General features: G+C 38.2%; 1 protein-coding gene across 4 annotated transcripts in view; it reads left to right on the top strand.

Annotated features, from left to right (window-relative positions):
• The first annotated feature begins 330 nt into the window (after positions 1–330).
• Positions 331–18,065, top strand: part of Ccnt2 (cyclin T2) — a 43,413-nt gene continuing 25,678 nt past the window's right edge. For 2 of the 4 annotated variants that reach the window (XM_005390750.2, XM_005390752.2), the window contains exons 1-2: positions 333–534; positions 1,301–1,382. In XM_005390750.2, the coding sequence (XP_005390807.1) occupies positions 377–534; positions 1,301–1,382 (240 nt within the window). In that variant the 5' untranslated portion in view covers positions 333–376. Of the gene's footprint in view, positions 535–1,296; positions 1,383–18,065 lie in introns of those variants that run through there. The other 2 variants (XR_262000.2, XM_013517468.1) reach the window with 2 other exon arrangements.

The following is an 18,065-nucleotide window of genomic DNA, read 5'->3' on the forward strand; positions in this document are numbered from 1 at the left end:
TCCTGGACTCCCACCGGCTGCCCTCCTCTCCTCCCCGCCCCTTTGCCGGCCCAATCCTAGACCCGGCATGCACCGCGCCGACCTCTTCCTTCCGAGCTGTCCCCACCTTTCGGCGCCTCCCAATGACAAACCGCGTGGAGCATTGTGGTCCTGTGCGCGGGAGTGGTGGGGGGGCAGGAAAGAGAAAGCAAAAGACTCCGGCGAACTGCTCGATCGGCCCCATGCGCATGCGCGCTGATAGTGACAGGAAGTTACAAGGGGCGGAGCGTACCCTACGGCGAGCGAAGTGGGGCGGGGGCGAGCGGCCTTGGCGGGGAGTCCAGGAGCTGGGAGGGGAGGGGGGATGGGTGAATGAGCGGGCGGAGGAGGAAGTGTCATGGCGTCGGGCCGTGGAGCTTCTTCTCGCTGGTTCTTTACTCGGGAACAGCTAGAGAACACACCGAGTCGCCGCTGCGGTGTGGAGGCGGATAGAGAGCTGTCGTACCGGCAGCAGTCGGCCAACCTCATCCAGGAAATGGGGCAGCGTCTCAATGTGTATCCTTTCCTGGTCTCGCCCCTCCACCCCTCACGCCCTGTCTCCCTCGCTGAGTTGCCGGGCCTAGCGTCTCGCGAACATGGCGCCGCTGCGTCGGCCTTTTCTGGGCCACGGCCGCGCCGTGGTGGAGGGAAACCCTGGGCTCCGGCAGCCGCGAGGAGCCTGGGGAGCCGGGGAGGGAGAGAGACGAGCCTAGGAACGCGGGCCGGGAGGCTGCGTTGTGTAATGTTCGGGGTAGCGCGTGGTGGCGGCTGGAAATGGGAGTAGTTCCCAGGCCAGAGAGAATGCTAAGATTATGGAAGAAGAGGAGCGGCCCTTTTGACGTCTCCACGGCGGAGAAGGGGTCGTGAGGTTGGAAGGCTAAAACAGAAAGGTTTCAGTGTTCTCCGAGCCCATTCCCCGACGTGGTGGCGGGTCTCTTGCACCTTGGGAGCGCCCTGCAGGTCTTTATGCGCTTGGCGTGGCATTGTATATGGGTGTGGGTGCGCCTGCTTGATTTTCGTCTGTTACGGCTACTAAAAAGTGGTTCCAGGGCTCTCTTAGTGCTATTAGAGAGAAATGCTCGGTAGTCATTCCTTAGGCTGTTTATTTGGCCTCAAGACTATTCTTTCCCTCCTCGGAGCTTTTATTTATTTATATCCAGTTTGGTTTGGCTTTTGAGTCAATGGGAGGCGTCGGAAAAGAACCACGGATCGGAGTTTTCTAGCAAAGTCGTTTTGGAAATGAAACTTTTTCTCAGCTTACTTCCTAAATGTTACATTCCAGCTCTCAACTCACAATAAACACTGCGATTGTTTATATGCACAGGTTTTATATGCAGCATTCTTTCACCAAATTCAGTAGAAATGTAAGTACTATTTTATTGCTTGTTTTTAGTGCCACCAAACTTTAAATCATACGCCTAAGTACTCCACCACCAGTGTACTATGTGTTCAAACACATACTAATAAATGGGGAGAAGAAATTAGTTGGTTACTAATTTTACTGTTGGTTTTAGTCTTTCAGTGGTAAAGATAATGATGTGATGAACGTTTTGCTTCAAATGTGGAGCTTTTTGGTGTGAGTTTTAAATTTATGTTGGACTAACTGTAATGCACTGTGTTGGAATTTGCCAGGCCTTTTAAACTAAGAGATAGACTTTTTAAAAGTTTATTTTCTGAGATGATTTGATGCATGTATTTTCTCTCTTTAGATTTTATACTTTACATTTTAATAATTTCAGGAAGCAGGTGGTACATTGCAGTTTAGGTCTGTGTAATTAGTGATTACTGACGATGCTTATTTTGTTGGACTCAATTGTTTCAAGTATTGTGAATTGTGACTAAATTAGTTACATTCCCTTAACATAACACTGAAAGACCTCGCTGTTCAGGGAAATATTTCCTTTGCTACCCAATCATTTCTTAAATGTCAGAAAAGTTTCTATTTATCACGTGTTAGCATTACTTGTCTCCGTCAGTATGTGATTCAAACTGCAACGCTTGCTTCAAATATACTATATCAGGAGTATGTTTGTATGTAAGTTTTACTGTTACATTCAAATTAGTAAAACTTGACAGCATTTAGTCGAAATTTTTAAGATTAAAAGTCGTAAGTTTGATGTCTGGGTTTTGTTTGTTTTTTTGGTGTTTTTTTGTTTTGTTTTGTTTTGTTTTTTTCAGAATAACGTGCTGCATTTGTTAACCCTTCCCACCAAATGTATGTTTTTAGAAAGAGAAATGTTTAACCCTGCCTGAATTCTGCGTATCTTTCTATTACTGTTTTTCCAACTAGCGGTTGAACCCAGGGCCTCACATGTAAGCCCTCTACATGTAAGCCCTCTACCGTGGAACTACACCCCCAACACTACATTAGGATTTTGGTTTTTTGGTTTTTTGGGTCATGGTTTTACTATGTAGTTAAGGCTGCTCTTGAACTCACTGTGTAGCCCAGGCTGACCTCAAACTCAAGGCAATCCTCTTGCCTCAGCCTCCGAATGCTGGGGTTACAGGTGTGTGCCACATACCTGGCTATCTTACTTTTTTAAAAATCACTGTTTTAGAAAATTATTCTGAAAAATTTGTGTAGATAAATGGATCATGTTAAAAAAAAAAAAAAAATGGACCATAGGAGGAAAAGGCTATTTGTAGATAGTCAGAACCTCATTTGCTAAGAAAGCAAACTTAGAAAAAGATCCTTAATATGTTATTTTTGATATGGGTTTCATGGTTTAGGTTGATTACTTTCAGCTTTTTTGGTCCGAAAGTCTAATTTGTTTTTTCCAGTTTTTGGAGGTTTTTTTTGAGACAGAGTCTTGCTATGTATTCTAGGCTGGCTTTGAACTCATTTTGTAGCCGAAGGTGGCCTTGAACTCGTAACAATCCTCCTGCCTCAGCTTCCCAAGTTCTGGGATTACAAGCGTTTGACAAAGTGCCCAGCTTGATAAAGTCTAATTTGATTTACATATTGGCTGTAGATTATTGTGAACAGTATGTAATTTTACGTAAATTATGGTCTGTTATTTCCACTCTTCTAAATCTGTAGTCGTTGTACTGTTGTTTCTAGTTTCCTGGTCATTTTTTATGCATAGCACTTAGATCAGTGGTGGTGTTGTGGAGGAAAAAGAAAGTTGCTGATAATACTATTTACAGTAAGGGAATTACATTTTTATTTAAATTGTTTCCAAACACATAGTGAGCTGATGGATGCTTGCATAAATTGGGCTTTTCTTAATAACCCTTGTTGATCCTGATAGAAATTATACATCAAAATAGTTCTGGAAATTATATGATTATGGGTGTACCATTTTTGAATCAGGTGTACTTTCCTACTTCCTCCAGTAAGTGATCTCACCACAGCCTTCCTTTCTTAAGTTTTTTCTCTTATAATTTCTTTTTACAGCCTGGTTGGTGTGCTTTAAAATAAATATATCCCTTAAAGCCAAATTCACAGCTTCATATTGCCTAATGAGTCAAATCACTTGCATTCTAGCTTTCACTATTTTATTTAACGGTTATTCAGTAAATAGCGAGAATATTTTATCACCCTCCTGAGTAGCTCATGAATATAAAGATAAACCAGCATTTTACATTGAGTCATTATAATTGAAATCTCATGTTTTGTGAGACAACATTGCACCCTTCATAGCTGTGCTCCCTTTTGCCTTTCTTTTATTGTGGTTTTAATAAATTGTATTCATATACTGTTATATATTGCACAGCCTCACTCTCCACTACCTCCATCCTCAATTTCTTCAGAATAAAAGAGGTGATCTGAGAAAGTTTTTAAATTTTTATTAGTACATGTTTGCAGTGCATAATGATGACACTCAAATTTATATTCTCCCACATCATTGTGAAAATTTCTCATAAAGAATTGTACTTGAATGTCATAGTAAACCTGGAAAAAGTACAAGTCCTTACAAAGTAAACTAAACAGCATTTGAGAAATTAAACCCTATGAAATAACAAGCTTAAATGTGAAGATGCTAAGCCAAACTATATCAATTCTTATATATCATACACTGTTATTTTTAGATGTTTATCACCTCATTGTTCCACATTGACATTTAAAAGAATAACCCTTGAAGTGAAGTGCTTTTGTATTTAAAAATAACATCAATATCAGCATATGTTGGTGACCCAGAAACTGTTCATTTTTGTCAGTTTCTTGGAGAGTTGAATCACTACCAGCAGTAAAAGACTTCTGTATAGCCTAATTAGATTAAATTCATCCCTTGTTTACTGGATGCAAAAAGGTTCTTAATTTGGACTAGTAGTTAAAGAATGGCCTTGCTAGATAAAGCTCAACATAAATTTAGTAAAGTACAAAAGCCCTGAGACCAGCAATTCCTTCAAGATATGTAGTGATCTTGAGCATCCTCTCTAGCGTCAGTCTTAGGTATTAACCCAACTTCTTTTAGAAACTCTGTTCATTAATTTTCTTAATGAAGTTTATGATGCATTTGTTTTTTATTCCAATTCCAAGTCCAGTGAATTCTTTTAAGATGAGATTATAAAGAACATGCACTTTTTAAGATATTTTGTTTGTTAGGATCTGTTCTCATAGCACCTTTCCAATTGATAGACTTCTTTTTACTTAGTAGCATTTCCTCTTTATTGAACTCCATCAATTAGAACTATGTATATATAGTATGCAACGTTTAAATGTACTGTATAAGAGTCCTAGAGTATATAGTGAGTTAAGGACAGTGCTCAAGACTTAACGACTTAAAGAATGACTATAATGACTTGAAAGAATACTGTCATATGTGTTTCATTTTGTACATGTAAGTTAGACTAGTCCCTGCTATATACAACAGAACTTTTATTTGCTTGTGCTAAAATTTGGTTTCCTCTTTCTGCCCAGAGGTGTTTTGGGTTTTTCTTGGGGTTTTTTTAGATTTTATTTATTTAATTTTTCTTGGGTAAGAACCCTTGTGTTTGTAGCTAGTGCTGGAGCTTGAGTCCTCTGGACAGAGACTCTGGTGTGGGTTTTCACAAGATGGTCGGTGAATTCCTGATAGGGAGACTTGGTGAACACAGTCTCTTTCCAAAGGTCAGGGGTCAGGTTGCTATAGGTCTTGGATATGGCATCAAAGGTAGCCTTAGCAAAGTTGCCCAAAGTAGCAGTGCAGCCGTTGGCAGAGGTGTAGCTGTCATCAGTACCAGCCATCAGCAGTAGCTTCTTGGGCACAGGGGCTGAGACAATGCCACACAGTTTTTGTTTCACAGTTGACTTGGTTCTTGTTTCGTTTCATTTTGTTGTGTCTTGTCTTGTTTTATTTTGAGACAGGGTCTTACTATGTAGTCTAGGCTGACCTTGAACTCACTAGGTAGCTTAGGCTGTCCTCAAACTTGCAGTGGTCATCCTGCTTCAGACTCCACAGAGTGCTGGGACTGCAGGTGTGCACCCCCACGCCAAGCAACTTAGTTCTTTTTTCTTTTTTTCTTCTTCTTCTTTTTTTTTTTTTTTTTTTTTTTTTTTTTGAGGCAGGGTCTCCTTACACAGTTCAGGCTGGTCTTGAACTCACTTTGTAGCCCAGGCTGGCCTTGAACTTGCAGGGATCCTCCTGCCTCAGCCACCCAAGTGCTGGAATTACAAGCATGCACCACCACTCCCAGCAGTTTGGTTCTTGACTAGTAGATATGATTGAAAATTTAAAGATAACTCTTTGCAGTCCTTTCTTTGATATGAAGAGTTCAGTCATTTTTGGAGGAAAGCCAAAATTTTATTTTACCTACTGAGAGAAGTGCCCACAATTCCTGGTCTGGTCCAATAGAAGTTATCTGTTGGAAGATAAGGGCAGAGGATATTTTGGTGTTTTTTCTTTTTTGGCTTTGTTCTCTGTTATATTGTTGATGACTAGAAAAATACTTTCCATAGAAAAGCTATTCAGCAAATGTGTGTTTAACAGAATGGATTCAGTCGTACTGCTCACGTGTCTAGTAAGTGGTAAATGAAAAAGTAGAAAAGGAATTAGGATAAATCTCCCTTATATGTAGGACACTAAACACACACCCCTGCCCTATGGCTTCTCACGTTAGCTACTACAGTACTCAGAAATATTGCATGTAGGAGCATATATGTATGCTGTATATCTTTTTTATCATAAAAGTTTCTTTACCCCACCACCACGGGTTCTTAGATCTAACACAGCAACAACAGCAGAACCTCCAGAATCAGATTGTTAGGTTGGGTGTATCTACTTCTAGGATAGTGTAAATTGACACAGTCATTCTCATCTACTGCCAGTTTTGCCCTTCAGAGGACTTCTGGCACTATGGGCATGAGCGAGCATCTAGTGGGTAAGAAGCCAGGAATACTTCTAAGAAATTTATAAAAGGACAGGACAACCATGTTTATTGGTGCAGGCCTGTAATTCCATCTGTTTAGAAGCTGAGGTATCACATGTTCAAGGATAGCCTGGGCAATTTAGTAAGATTGTTTCAAAATGTACAGGACTGAGGCTATAGCTCAGTGGTAGAGCACTTCTGGGTTCAGTACCCCAGTACAAAAAGACAGGAGGGTGGGGGGACAGGTCAGCATCTCCCAACCAACCCCATCACCCCAGATAGCATTAGTTCTAAAGTTGGACAACCCTAAGTTAACCTAAAGAATTGAGTGATGGAGAAGGCTGTAGGCAGAGGGAATACTAAAGTTCTGTTATCACCTCTAGATTTATTTAAATTTAATCTCTTCTAGTAACAAATAGCACATTCTAAAAAAAAACTGCTAACAGCACATTCGAGCCAGGCATGGTGGTGTATGCCTGTGATCAGATAGCACTCTGGGAGACTGAGTGAGGAAGATCACAAGTTCAAGCCCAACCTGGGCAATTTAGTGAAATCCTGTCTCAAAAAATAAAAATGGTTGGGGATGTAGCTCAGTGCAGTGAGTTCAATCCCCAAGTACTGCCCAAAACAAAACAAAACAAAACATTATCTGTAATTATCCAGGGCCTTTTGTCATGTTAGTAAAATATTTTCTCGTTTGTCTTCTAATTTTGGTATTTTGATATATATGGCATTTTGACATTACTCAAATCTTTATGCTTATCTAGAGAGAAAAGTCCAGTTACTTTTATTTAATGATTTCATGGAAAAGATGGTATTTTTAATCCTTAGGTTCATTTTGATATGCAGTTCTTATATATTTGAGTTGATAGTCTTTTTCTCTTTGTGTGTGTGTCTTTGAGATAGGGTCTTGCTATTCAGTTCAGGCTGGCCTTGAGCTCACTTGGTAGCCCAGGCTGGTCTCGAACTCGCAAGGATCCTCCTGCATCAGCCTCTTGAGTGCTGGGATTAAATGCCCAGCCTTTTTCTTTCATGCAAATAAAGAAGATAAAAATTATAAGGGTTAAATACCTTGTATGGGTGACAAAGCCAAAAATCACACCCAGATACACAGTTCGTGCTGTTACCCTTTTCTTTGGTTTTTTGAAACTGGGTTTCACTGTGTAAGTTCAGGCTGGTCTTACATACACTATGTAGCCCTTGCTGACCTCAAACCCAGGGATCCTCTTACTTCAGACTGAATGCTGGGATTACAGGCATGTGCCACCACACCCTAGTCATGCTGTTATTTTTGTAGTGTCTGCTACTAAGGACTGTCTTCACTGCCCTGAAATTTCTCACTGAAAGTAATACAGTTTGTGGAAAGACTTTATGATGTTGACGTGTGATTCATCAACTATCCACATCAAAATTGTCAAGATACTTGTTTAGAACTAGGCTTTACTGGGCTGTGCCTTGACTTAAATAACCAGAATATTAGTAGGGAGGCCTGGAGCTCTTTATCTTTAACAAGCTTCCCAGCTGATGTCTATGCCTGTTACAGTTAACCACTCAATTAAATTTTGCTATTTTTTTCCTGTGTTTTTGAACCTATTGTTATAGTCTGGTCAAGTTTTATACAAGTCAAATCAATATGTATTTCATTTTTTATTGGCTAAAGTGTCTTATGAAATCTGCTGTGTGACAGACACTTAAGCTAATATTGTCTTATTCAGTCTTACCAGGTAATGTTTTTTCTTGAGGAAACAGACTCAGTTTACTGACTTCTGTCTAAACCCATGCAGTATTTCCCCATTTTACCTTCTCTGGTATATTCTTGAAGGAGTACAGTAGCTGTTAATGCCGGTCATTTCTAAGGAGGAGATATGTAAACAAAACTCAGATTTTTATTTGCTTACTTACTGAACTAAATCCAATGAGGCTTTTACAGGTCTCAGATTTTCTCTGCAGTACGTGCTACACTATGGATGGACATTGAAAACAATACACTATGTGAAAAACCACATATTGCATGATTATTTATATGAAATGTCAATACATCATAGCATTTATTCATTGTGTATCTCTGTATTTCCTTAGAGAGTTTTCTGCACTTTCTGTATGTTTGTTCTATCAAGTTTTAAGATTCAGCCAAAGTTGCAGCTCCTTCATAAAGCCTAGCCCAAAATAGCCTACTTTTCCATTTCTGACTGTCCATGTTGGTCTTACCTTTGAATCTTACTAGCATCCTGTTATATTTTATTTGGTGTTTGTGTTTGTTAATACTATAGCATGATAGTGTATAGGAGGTGAGTTTTCTTAAGCAGTGTCTTGGTTACTTTTCTCTCATTGCTGAGAGAAAATACCCAACACACAAAATTAAGGAACGAAAGGTTTATTTAGCTCACAGTTTGTGGAGGGTTCAGTCCATAATCAACTGGTCCCAAGGCAAGGTGGCATGGCACAGGGGCAACACTTCAAAGAGGCAGAACACAACAAAAGCAGCAGGAGCAAAAAAGGGAGGAAGCAAGCCTCTTTTCGTCTCTTACACTGTATTCCAGCTATCCACTCACGTCCACACCATCTCCATGCCCTCTTCTTCCATCAGCTGAGGATGTAAGGACCCTGGGCCCCTGCTGAATCACTTAGTTGAACTTTCAAACTTCTCAAATTGACACCGTGAACGATATCGGAGAGTGGTAAAGGCATGTCCTTTTCATTCCAGGATGTAGAACTGGTGACTTACTTAGTTAAGCCTCTAGACTCAAGTTGACACAATGTATCAGCCATATCAAGCAGACAGCCTTGTAGCCACCATAGAAAATGTCTCCATGTGCCACTCTTATTAATATATCAGTCCCTTCCCTGCCTCTACTAAGTAACATAAATTCTTGATGTTATAAAATAGTCTCTCTAGGGGCTGGGGATTTAGCTCAGCGGCAAAGTGCCTGCCTGGCAAGCGCAAGGTCGTGAGTTTGGTTCCCGGTACCTGAGAAAAACCAAAAAAAAAAAAAAATAGTCTCTCTTTGGTTTCTTTATATTTTACATGGTACCACACAGCTCTACATTCCTAAAATCCACAGTTTAGTGTTGCCCATCGTTAAAATTTTTATATATTGAAGTACAGTACTTAGCTACTGTGTGGACATCAATCTGTATTGAATATGTACAGACTTTGTATTCAGAAAGATTTGGATAGGTTATATACAGGCACTATACTATTTTATATAAGGGATTTTGAGTATTCTTGGATTTGAATATCCTGAAAGGATGGGTATCCTGAAACCAATCCTTCTTGGGTACTGAGAGATCACAATTTAAAACACCTCATTTAGGAGGAAGGGTGATACTGTCTTTAAGGTATAGCTTAGTGGTAGAGGGCATATGCATTAGGCCTTAGGTTTAATTGCTGGCACCAGAACAATAAAAAAAAAGTATATCATGAGTTCCTTCTGACTTCAAAGCAACAGACTTTTGTATTACATCTCGGTCACTTTTTTTTACACCAGAAATCCTGCTTCTCAAGAATGAAATGGTAGGATTTTGAATATTCTGTAATCGTAAATTTAAACGCATATTACACCAAAAGAATCTCAGACAACAATGCTACCACCACCCCATTGTAATTTCCGAGAAGAGTCAAATATTTTTGTTTTGCTCTCTTCTCTTGGGTTTTAAAAGTTGTGTTATATTTTTTATACATGTTTGCAGTACATGATGATTATATTCATCATAGGAAGCTGATACATGTACTTAACACATCTTAATTGTTTTTACTTCCCCTTCCACACCCTCCTTTCTTGCTGTATCCATCTCCTGGTCCCTTTCCGATTTGCAGAAGATCTATCTACATTATCTTAACAGTTACAAAATGCTTTTAATCCTCATGTTGCTCATTACCAATACTAATATTGACATCTCTATGGTCTGAAGATTTGTTTAAGCATGGAAACAATGTTCTGCAAATCCTTGAATGTTCATGATAGTTTATGTCCTTTATATTGAAGGGTTTCCTTGTATCTTAAATATGTAACTGCTTTTTTTTTCCTCACATAAAGTATTGATGGTAGTTTAACTCTTTATCCGTCCCAAAGCACCCAAAAGATTTAAAATCCAGCCATTTCATTGTATACTACATCTTAATGTTAGTTGTTACACTCAAGTACATGGCATTCTCTTTCAATGTGTGATTTCAGATTTCATGTTCATTTGTGTTTTAATCTTCCCTTAAATGTCTATTAGTTTGGAAGTACATTATAGTTTTAATTTTTTATTATGGTGAAATGCACATAAATTTATCATGTGAAGTATACAGTTCATTAAGTACATTCACATTGCTGAACACAATCAACCATCACCACTGTCCATCTCCAGAACTTTTTCATGTTCTCAGACTGAAACCTCTGTGCCCACTAAACAATTTCCCATCTCTCTTTTTTTTTTGGGTTTTCCGCCGGAACGGGAACCGAACTCACGACCTTGCGCTTGCCAGGCAGGCGCTTTGCCGCTGAGCTAAATTCCCAGCCCCAATTTCCCATCTCTTTGCACCCAGCCAATGGCACCACCGTTCTGTTTTCCTTATCTATGGATCTGACTATTCTTCTAAGTGGAATCACAATATTGGCCCTTTTGTGACTGCTGTACATCACTGAGTATGTTTATTCATCCATGTCATCACATGTATTGAAATTTCTTTTTTAGGCCTGAATAATATTCCGTTGTACGTACCTCATATTGTTTATCCATTTATCCATCAGTGCACCTTTCTGCCTTATGGCTATTGTGAATGAATGAATTATACTTCTGTGAACATGGATATACAGTTAGTTATTGAAGACCTTTCGTTTCCTTAAGCAGAACTGCTAGATTATGTAGTAATTCTATTGAGGAACCTATCATTTTTTATAATAGTGATACCATCTTTACATTTCCACCATCAATACACAACGATTCTAATTTCCACATCCTTTCCAATGTTTACTTTCTGAGTTTTGTTTTTTTAACAGTAGCCATCCTAACTAATATGAACTGGTTTCTTCCAGTGGTTTTGATTTGTATTTCCTTGATGACTGCTGATGTTGAGCTCTTTTCATATGCTTGTTGGCCATTTGTGTATCTTTGGAGAAATGCCTATTTTAATCCATTGTTCATTATTGGAGTTGTTTGTGACATTTTGCTTTGAGTTATAGGAGATCTTTATACATCTAGGTATTAATTTCTTACCAAGTATGTGCTTTGCAAATATTGTCTCCCATTCTGTGCTTTCTTAAAATGCCCATAAGTTTTTAATTTTGTTAAAATCCAGTTGTTTTTGTTACCTGTGCTTTTCGTATCATTCAAACATCTTTACCAAAGCCAGTGTCATGAAGCTTTTTTCTGTTTTCTATGAGTTTATAATAGTTTTAGCTCATAGGTTTATGTTTTTTATTTACCCAGGGTAGGTTTTTATATGTGGGATGAGCACCAGCTTCATACTTCAGTGTGTGAATGTCCAGTTTTCCTAGCACCATTTACTTTTTTAAGCAATTGGAATTTGTTACTTTAGGCACAACTCTTCTTATTTTTTTCCTATAGAGCTTTGAGCTAAATACAGTATTGTTTCTCATTTTTGTAGTAGTTAGCTTTTCTTAACTTCAGTATAATGTGCTTCAGGGTAGCTATTACAATTTCACAAATGCTTTTTCAGTTATTTTTGTGAAATAGTAAATGTGGTAGTTTGCTTTTTTTTTCCCCTTCCCATTTTTATCTTCTTTTTCCCTTGTTACAACTGTGCCTTTGCTGTCAAAGTTTTCTCTGCAATAGGAAATCCTGAGAGAGGATCTTGAGAGATCAAAGTATCATAGCTGTTAGCTTTAATCTTAAGCCTTACTAAAGCTTTTTGCATCTACCACCTACTTAGTAGATTGGCAAAACTCCTCCCAGTGTTAGATGCTGTTCTCAAATTGGCTGCCATGATTTCCAGTGAACACCTGTTGGCTCTGTGAGGTTTTACTGTTGGCCAAGTCCAAAGCATGCCTCATTGCTTCCCTTTGCTTCTTTTTACACAGGTGCTAGATATTGTGGCTACAAAGTAGCCTGTTTTCTTAACCTTTATATATTTGGAGTTCCCTAGGAATGCCTTGTTGCAAGGTTTTGGTTTTGCTGTCTTGATTTTTTCTAATGGAGATTTTGTATTTCTTTTCCCATGGTCTTAGAATTCTTCAGGTAAGTGATTAAAATTTTATCATCAGTCACATTGAATTAAACAGCTATCTAGTAGCAGTATAGTAAGGCATCATGTAAATTATTTTGTGTCTGTAAATCCTTCTAAGAGAGTGAAGTTGATTTTCGTTTTCTAAAGAAATTATTAAGTCATTTGAAGTTTGTTCTGTTAAATAGGGAGAAAAAAAATAGGAAGGATGATCCATGTGGGAGAGTTTATTAATAGATACTGAAATAAATTTTAAGTGACTTTAAATTTTTTATAAAAATTCACAGTGAGTGACATATTGCCATTAACCTCTTTGAAAATGCTCTCCCTCACTTTGAACATGCTTACGCCATAGTTCTTACCTCTTTCTGAAGCAGTTCTGGAAGTCATCTTTCATACCTTTCTGAGGCATAATCAAAAATTTGGTGAATGCTGTCTAGTGCTATCCAGGGGCAAAGCAGGCTTATAAAAACATTATGGCATGTCCTCACCTATCTTATTCACCAAGTTACTTCTAGTTCCTCCCCAAAATCAAAATGAACATGAAAGTTAAGTGTTTTGAGCTGATTCAGGACATCAAGGCAGCCACAATAGTGCAATTAAAGAGACTCAGAGCTGAAAACTTCCAGAACTGCTTCAGAAAGTGGCTAAGACAATGAGATAAGTGTTTGAAACAAGGAAGAATATTTCTGGGGAGATTAATGTCAGTGTGTCTTTTATTGTTATAATTTTTTAAAATTTAAATATTCGTTATTTTTCAATCATACCCATATGCTGTCAGTTGATTTTTCTCATGTTGATTCTTAATACAAAATTTTCCCCAAGTTGTGTTATTTTGGGACACACTGCATCTATCTGCCTAATTACAGGGATGAAATACAGTGACTCTGTTTTATAAAAGTGTTAATCCTAAATCATAGCCCATTTGCCCCAGAATTTAAAAATACATAATTGTTTTTGGTGTGGTACTTGGAGTCAAATCCAGAGTTTTGGATACTAGGCAAATGCTACACCCTAGACCAAGTTATGGTAAACATTTTAGAGCTTTCAGTGATATCAGTAGCCCATTGCACACACATGCCATAGTTCACCACCAGTACTGTATACCAAGAAATAAAACTTTTGTGCTGTTATAACAATACCTGGGAATGCATAATTTATCATGAATTATTGACCACAGATGTAGAACCTGAGAGGTCCAAGATCAAGGCTCCGGCATCTAGCAAGGGTCTTCTTGTTGACTAATCACGTGGCAGGAGTACAGAACAGAACAGTCCACTCACTCTTCCAGCCCTTTTCATAATGGTGTTAATCTGTTCTGGCCGCTGACCCCTGTTGGCCTCACACTTTCCCACTAGACACCCTCTTCTCAAATTGTAATTAAATTTCCAACACAAATTCTGAGTGACACTTTCAAACATTTATGACACTCTAAACTAAATCAGGTCTCTGGAATAGAATAGAATTTTGCATTAACAAATGTGTTAGTTAGAATTAGCCAAGGCATGCAGAGTTCATAAATTGGATTTCAAAACCATTTTAGAGCAGGAGGTTTATTTTTAGTTGTACGTAAAATTGGGTAAGGTTGTTTTAAGTGAAAATCAAAATAGATCTGAAACCTGTATTTATTTCAATTGCCCCTGTTTTTGATTATCTTTTATTTGGGGGGAGCGTCTAAGTTTTTTTTATTCTTTATATATTCTAGATATTAGTCCTCTGAGGAATAACTAGCAAAAAATTTTCCCACTCTGTACATTTTCTCTTTACTTTTCTCTGTTGGTTATTTCCATTGCTGTGCAAGATCTTTATTTTTATTTAATCCCATGTGTTGTATTATTTCTTGTGCAGCTGGGGTTCTGTTCAAATGGTCCTTGTCTATTATCTGTGTCTTCCAGAGTTTTACATATTTTCTTCCAGCATATTATTTCTGTTTTAACATTTAAGGGGCTGGGGTTTAGCTCAGTGGGACAGCGCCTACCTGGCAAGTGTGGCGTTGTGAGTTTGATTCCTGGTACCAGATAAAAAACAACATTTAGATCTTTGATCCACTTCAATTTTAGTTTAGTATATGGTGAGAGATAAGGGTCTGGAGTCGATCTGCATATGGATAGCCAGTTTTCCCACCACCATTTGTTAAAGAGGCCATTTTTCCACCAGTGTGTTTTTTTGACCCATTTGTCAAAGTTTATTTCTGCATCTTCTATTCTGTTCCATTGACCCTCGTATCTATTTTTGTGTCCATACCATGCTTTTTTTATTATTACTACAGTTATTAACTGACTTTGCAGTATAACTTGAAATCTAGAATTGTGATGCCTCCTGCTTTGCTCTTGTTAGCCAGGATTGCTACTGCTATTCTGGGTCTCTTATTTCATATGAATTTTAGGGTTGTTTTCTCTCTAAAATGAGAAACACAGTTGGGATTTTGACTGAGATTATAGTAAATCTGTGTATCAGCTTTGGAAGTATACACCCCTTTTTTGGTTAATAGGGTCTCGCTATATAGTCCACACTGGCCTTGATGTTTTGCAGCAATCCTCCTGCCTCAGCCTCCCAAGTGCTGGGATTACAAGCACGTGCCACCATGCCCAGATAATATGGCCATTTTGACAGTACTGGTTTTGCCTATCCAGGAGTATGAGATATCCATTTTCTGATGTTCTTTTTGATTTCCTTTTTCAGAGTACTATAGTTTGTGTTGTAGAGGTCTTTCACTTTATTGGTTAGATTAATTCCTGATTTCTTTCTTGATGAGTTTATCATTGGTGTACAGGAATGCTGTTAATTTTTGTATCCTTTTACACTACTGAATTTGGTTATTTTAGGAGTCTTTTGGTCAACTTTTTTGAGTCTTCTATGTAGAGGAACATGTTATCTGCAAATAATGATAATTTGACTTTTCCTTTATATATCCCTTTTCTCTTGTCTGAATGCTCTAGCTAATGTCTTGAGAAGTATATTAAAGAATTGTGATATGGACATTCTTGTCTCGTTCCTCATTTTAGAAGAAAAATTCAGTTTCTTCCCATTTAATACAATGTTCAGCTGGGGATTTAGCTCAGTGGCACAGCGCCTGCCTGGCAAGCATGAGGTCGTAAGTTCGATTCCCAGTACCAAAAAATAATAATACAATGGTGGCTGTTGATTTGTCATAAATGGCTTTTATCATAGTGAGAGAATGTCCTTCTGTATCTCTTTTCTTCAGGGTTTTTAATCATGAATGGATATTTGATTTTTGTCAAGGCTTTTTCTGTGTCTATTGAGATGATCATGTGATTTTCATCCTTCTCTTTATGTGATATATTACATTTATTGATTTGTGTATGTTGAACCATCACTCCATCCCTGGGATGAAACCTACTTGGTCATCATGTATGATCTGTTTGATGATTTATTGTATTGTTTGCTTGTATCTTCCCCGCCCCCGGTACTGGGAATCGAACTCACGACCTTGCGCTTGCCAGGCAGGCGCTGTGCTGCTGAGCTTAAATTCCCAGCCCCTTGTTTGCTTGTATCTTGTTTAGTGGTAAATTCATCAGATCTCATGCTTTTCTTACTAAGTTGGTAGTTCGTTTTTATTTTGATTTTGTTCAATTTCTGTGGCAAATATTGGATTACTACAGCTTTTTGTATCTTTTGGGTTTGGTTTTTGTAATTTATGGTGTATCTAGGAATCTATCCATTTCTTCTAAATTTTCTAATTTATTGAGGATAGATTCTCGAAATAGTTATGTCTCTTCTGGATTTTTGGCAGTCTGTTGTGATTTTGACTTTTTCATTTCTAATTGCATTGACTTTGGTCTTTTGTAAGATTGGTTAAAGGGTTTTCTGTTTTGTGTATTCTTTCAGAGAATCAGCTCTTCGGTTCATTGATTCATTGATTCATTGATTCAGTTTCCTTAATTTCCACTCTGATAGTTATAATTTTATTCTTTGTACTAGCTTTGGATTTGGATTGTTCTTGTTTTTTTAAGACTTTGAAGTACATCATTAGTTTTATTAGAACTTTTTCTGATATGGGCATTCACTGCTATAAACGTCTCTTAAGTTTTGGAATATTTTACTGGCACTGTCATTTGTTTCTGGGAACTAATTTCTGTCACCCATTGATTATTCAAGATTATATAATATGCAAGAGTTTAATTTCCATTTGTTTGCATAATTTGTTTCTTTTGCCATTGATTACTAGTTTCATTGCACCATGGTGGATAATACATGGGATAATTTCTTTTGCTTTGTTCCTCCTACCCTTTGGGTTTTTTGGTTTTTTGAGACAGGGTCTTGCTATATATAGTTCAGGCCAATTTTGAGCTCCCTGTATAACCCAGGCAGGTATCAAATTCACGGCAATCCTTTCTCAGCCCTCAGGGCCTGGTATTATGGACATGTGCCAACGTGCCCAGCTCTTTTGCATGTATTATTAAGTCCATTGGTCTGAAGGTTTGGTTCAGCTCTGATATTTCTTTGTTGATTTTTTTTTAATATATTTGTGACCGTGGGGTATTAAAGTCCCCCACTATAATTGTGGGGCTTTTTTTGGTTTTGAGACAGGATCTTGCTATACAGTTCAGGCTGGCCTTGAGCTCAGTTTTTATCCTAGGCTGGTCTCGAACTTGGCAGTGATCTTCCCACCTCAGCCTCCCAAGTGCTAGGATTACAGGTATGTGTCCCCATGCCCGGCTCCCGCACTATAATTGTGTTGATGTTTATCTGATCTTTTGTGTCCAGTAGTATTTGCTTTATGAAGTTGGGTGTTCCCATGTTTGGTGTGTGTGTTTATAATTGTTAGCCTGCTGCTGTTGAATTGTTCCCTTAACCAATATACGGTTGCCTTTTCCTCTTGGGATCAGTTTTGGCTTACAGTCCACATTGTCTGAAAATAAAATAGCTACTCCTTGCTTTGTGATGCCTGTTACATGAAATAATGTTTTCATTCTTTCAGGTTTTTAGTCTGTGGATTTTATTTTGGATTAAATGTTTCATGTGTGCAGCATATCATTGGATTTTGTTTCTTGATCCATTCTGCTAATCTAATCCGTGTCCTTTGATTTGGAAATAGAAACTGCTAACAGTAAGACCTATTACTGAAAGGTATTCACTTATTCCAATTGTTGCATTATTTTCCTGTTGTTAATTCCCTTTCTTTTTCTTCAGTGTAACCTCTTGGCATTGTTTTCTTTATTGTTTCTTTCTAAGATACCCTTGGGAAAGCTGGGCATGGTGGTGCATGCCTGTAATCACAGCACTCGGGAGGTTGAGGCAGGAGGATTGTTGTGAGTTCAAGGCCAGCCTGGGCTACAAAGTGAGCTCAAGGCCAGCCTGAACTGCATAGCGAGACCCTGCCTCAAAAAGACAAAAAAAAAGGACATCCTTGAGAATTTTTGGTGTGCTGGTTTGGTGGTCATGAATTTCTTAAGGTACTCTGTCATGGAAAGACCTTATTTCTCTATGAATTTTGAAAGATAGTTTTGTAGCATATGTAAGTCTTGATTGGAAATTATTTTCTAATAGGGCTTCAAAAATCTGCTGTCATTCTAATGTAATTACCTTTATAAATGATATGTTGCTTTTCTCGGACATTTAAGAT

Source organism: Chinchilla lanigera, unplaced genomic scaffold (assembly GCF_000276665.1).
Source record: "Chinchilla lanigera isolate Chin_1 unplaced genomic scaffold, ChiLan1.0 scaffold00039, whole genome shotgun sequence".
NCBI lineage: Eukaryota > Metazoa > Chordata > Mammalia > Rodentia > Chinchillidae > Chinchilla > Chinchilla lanigera.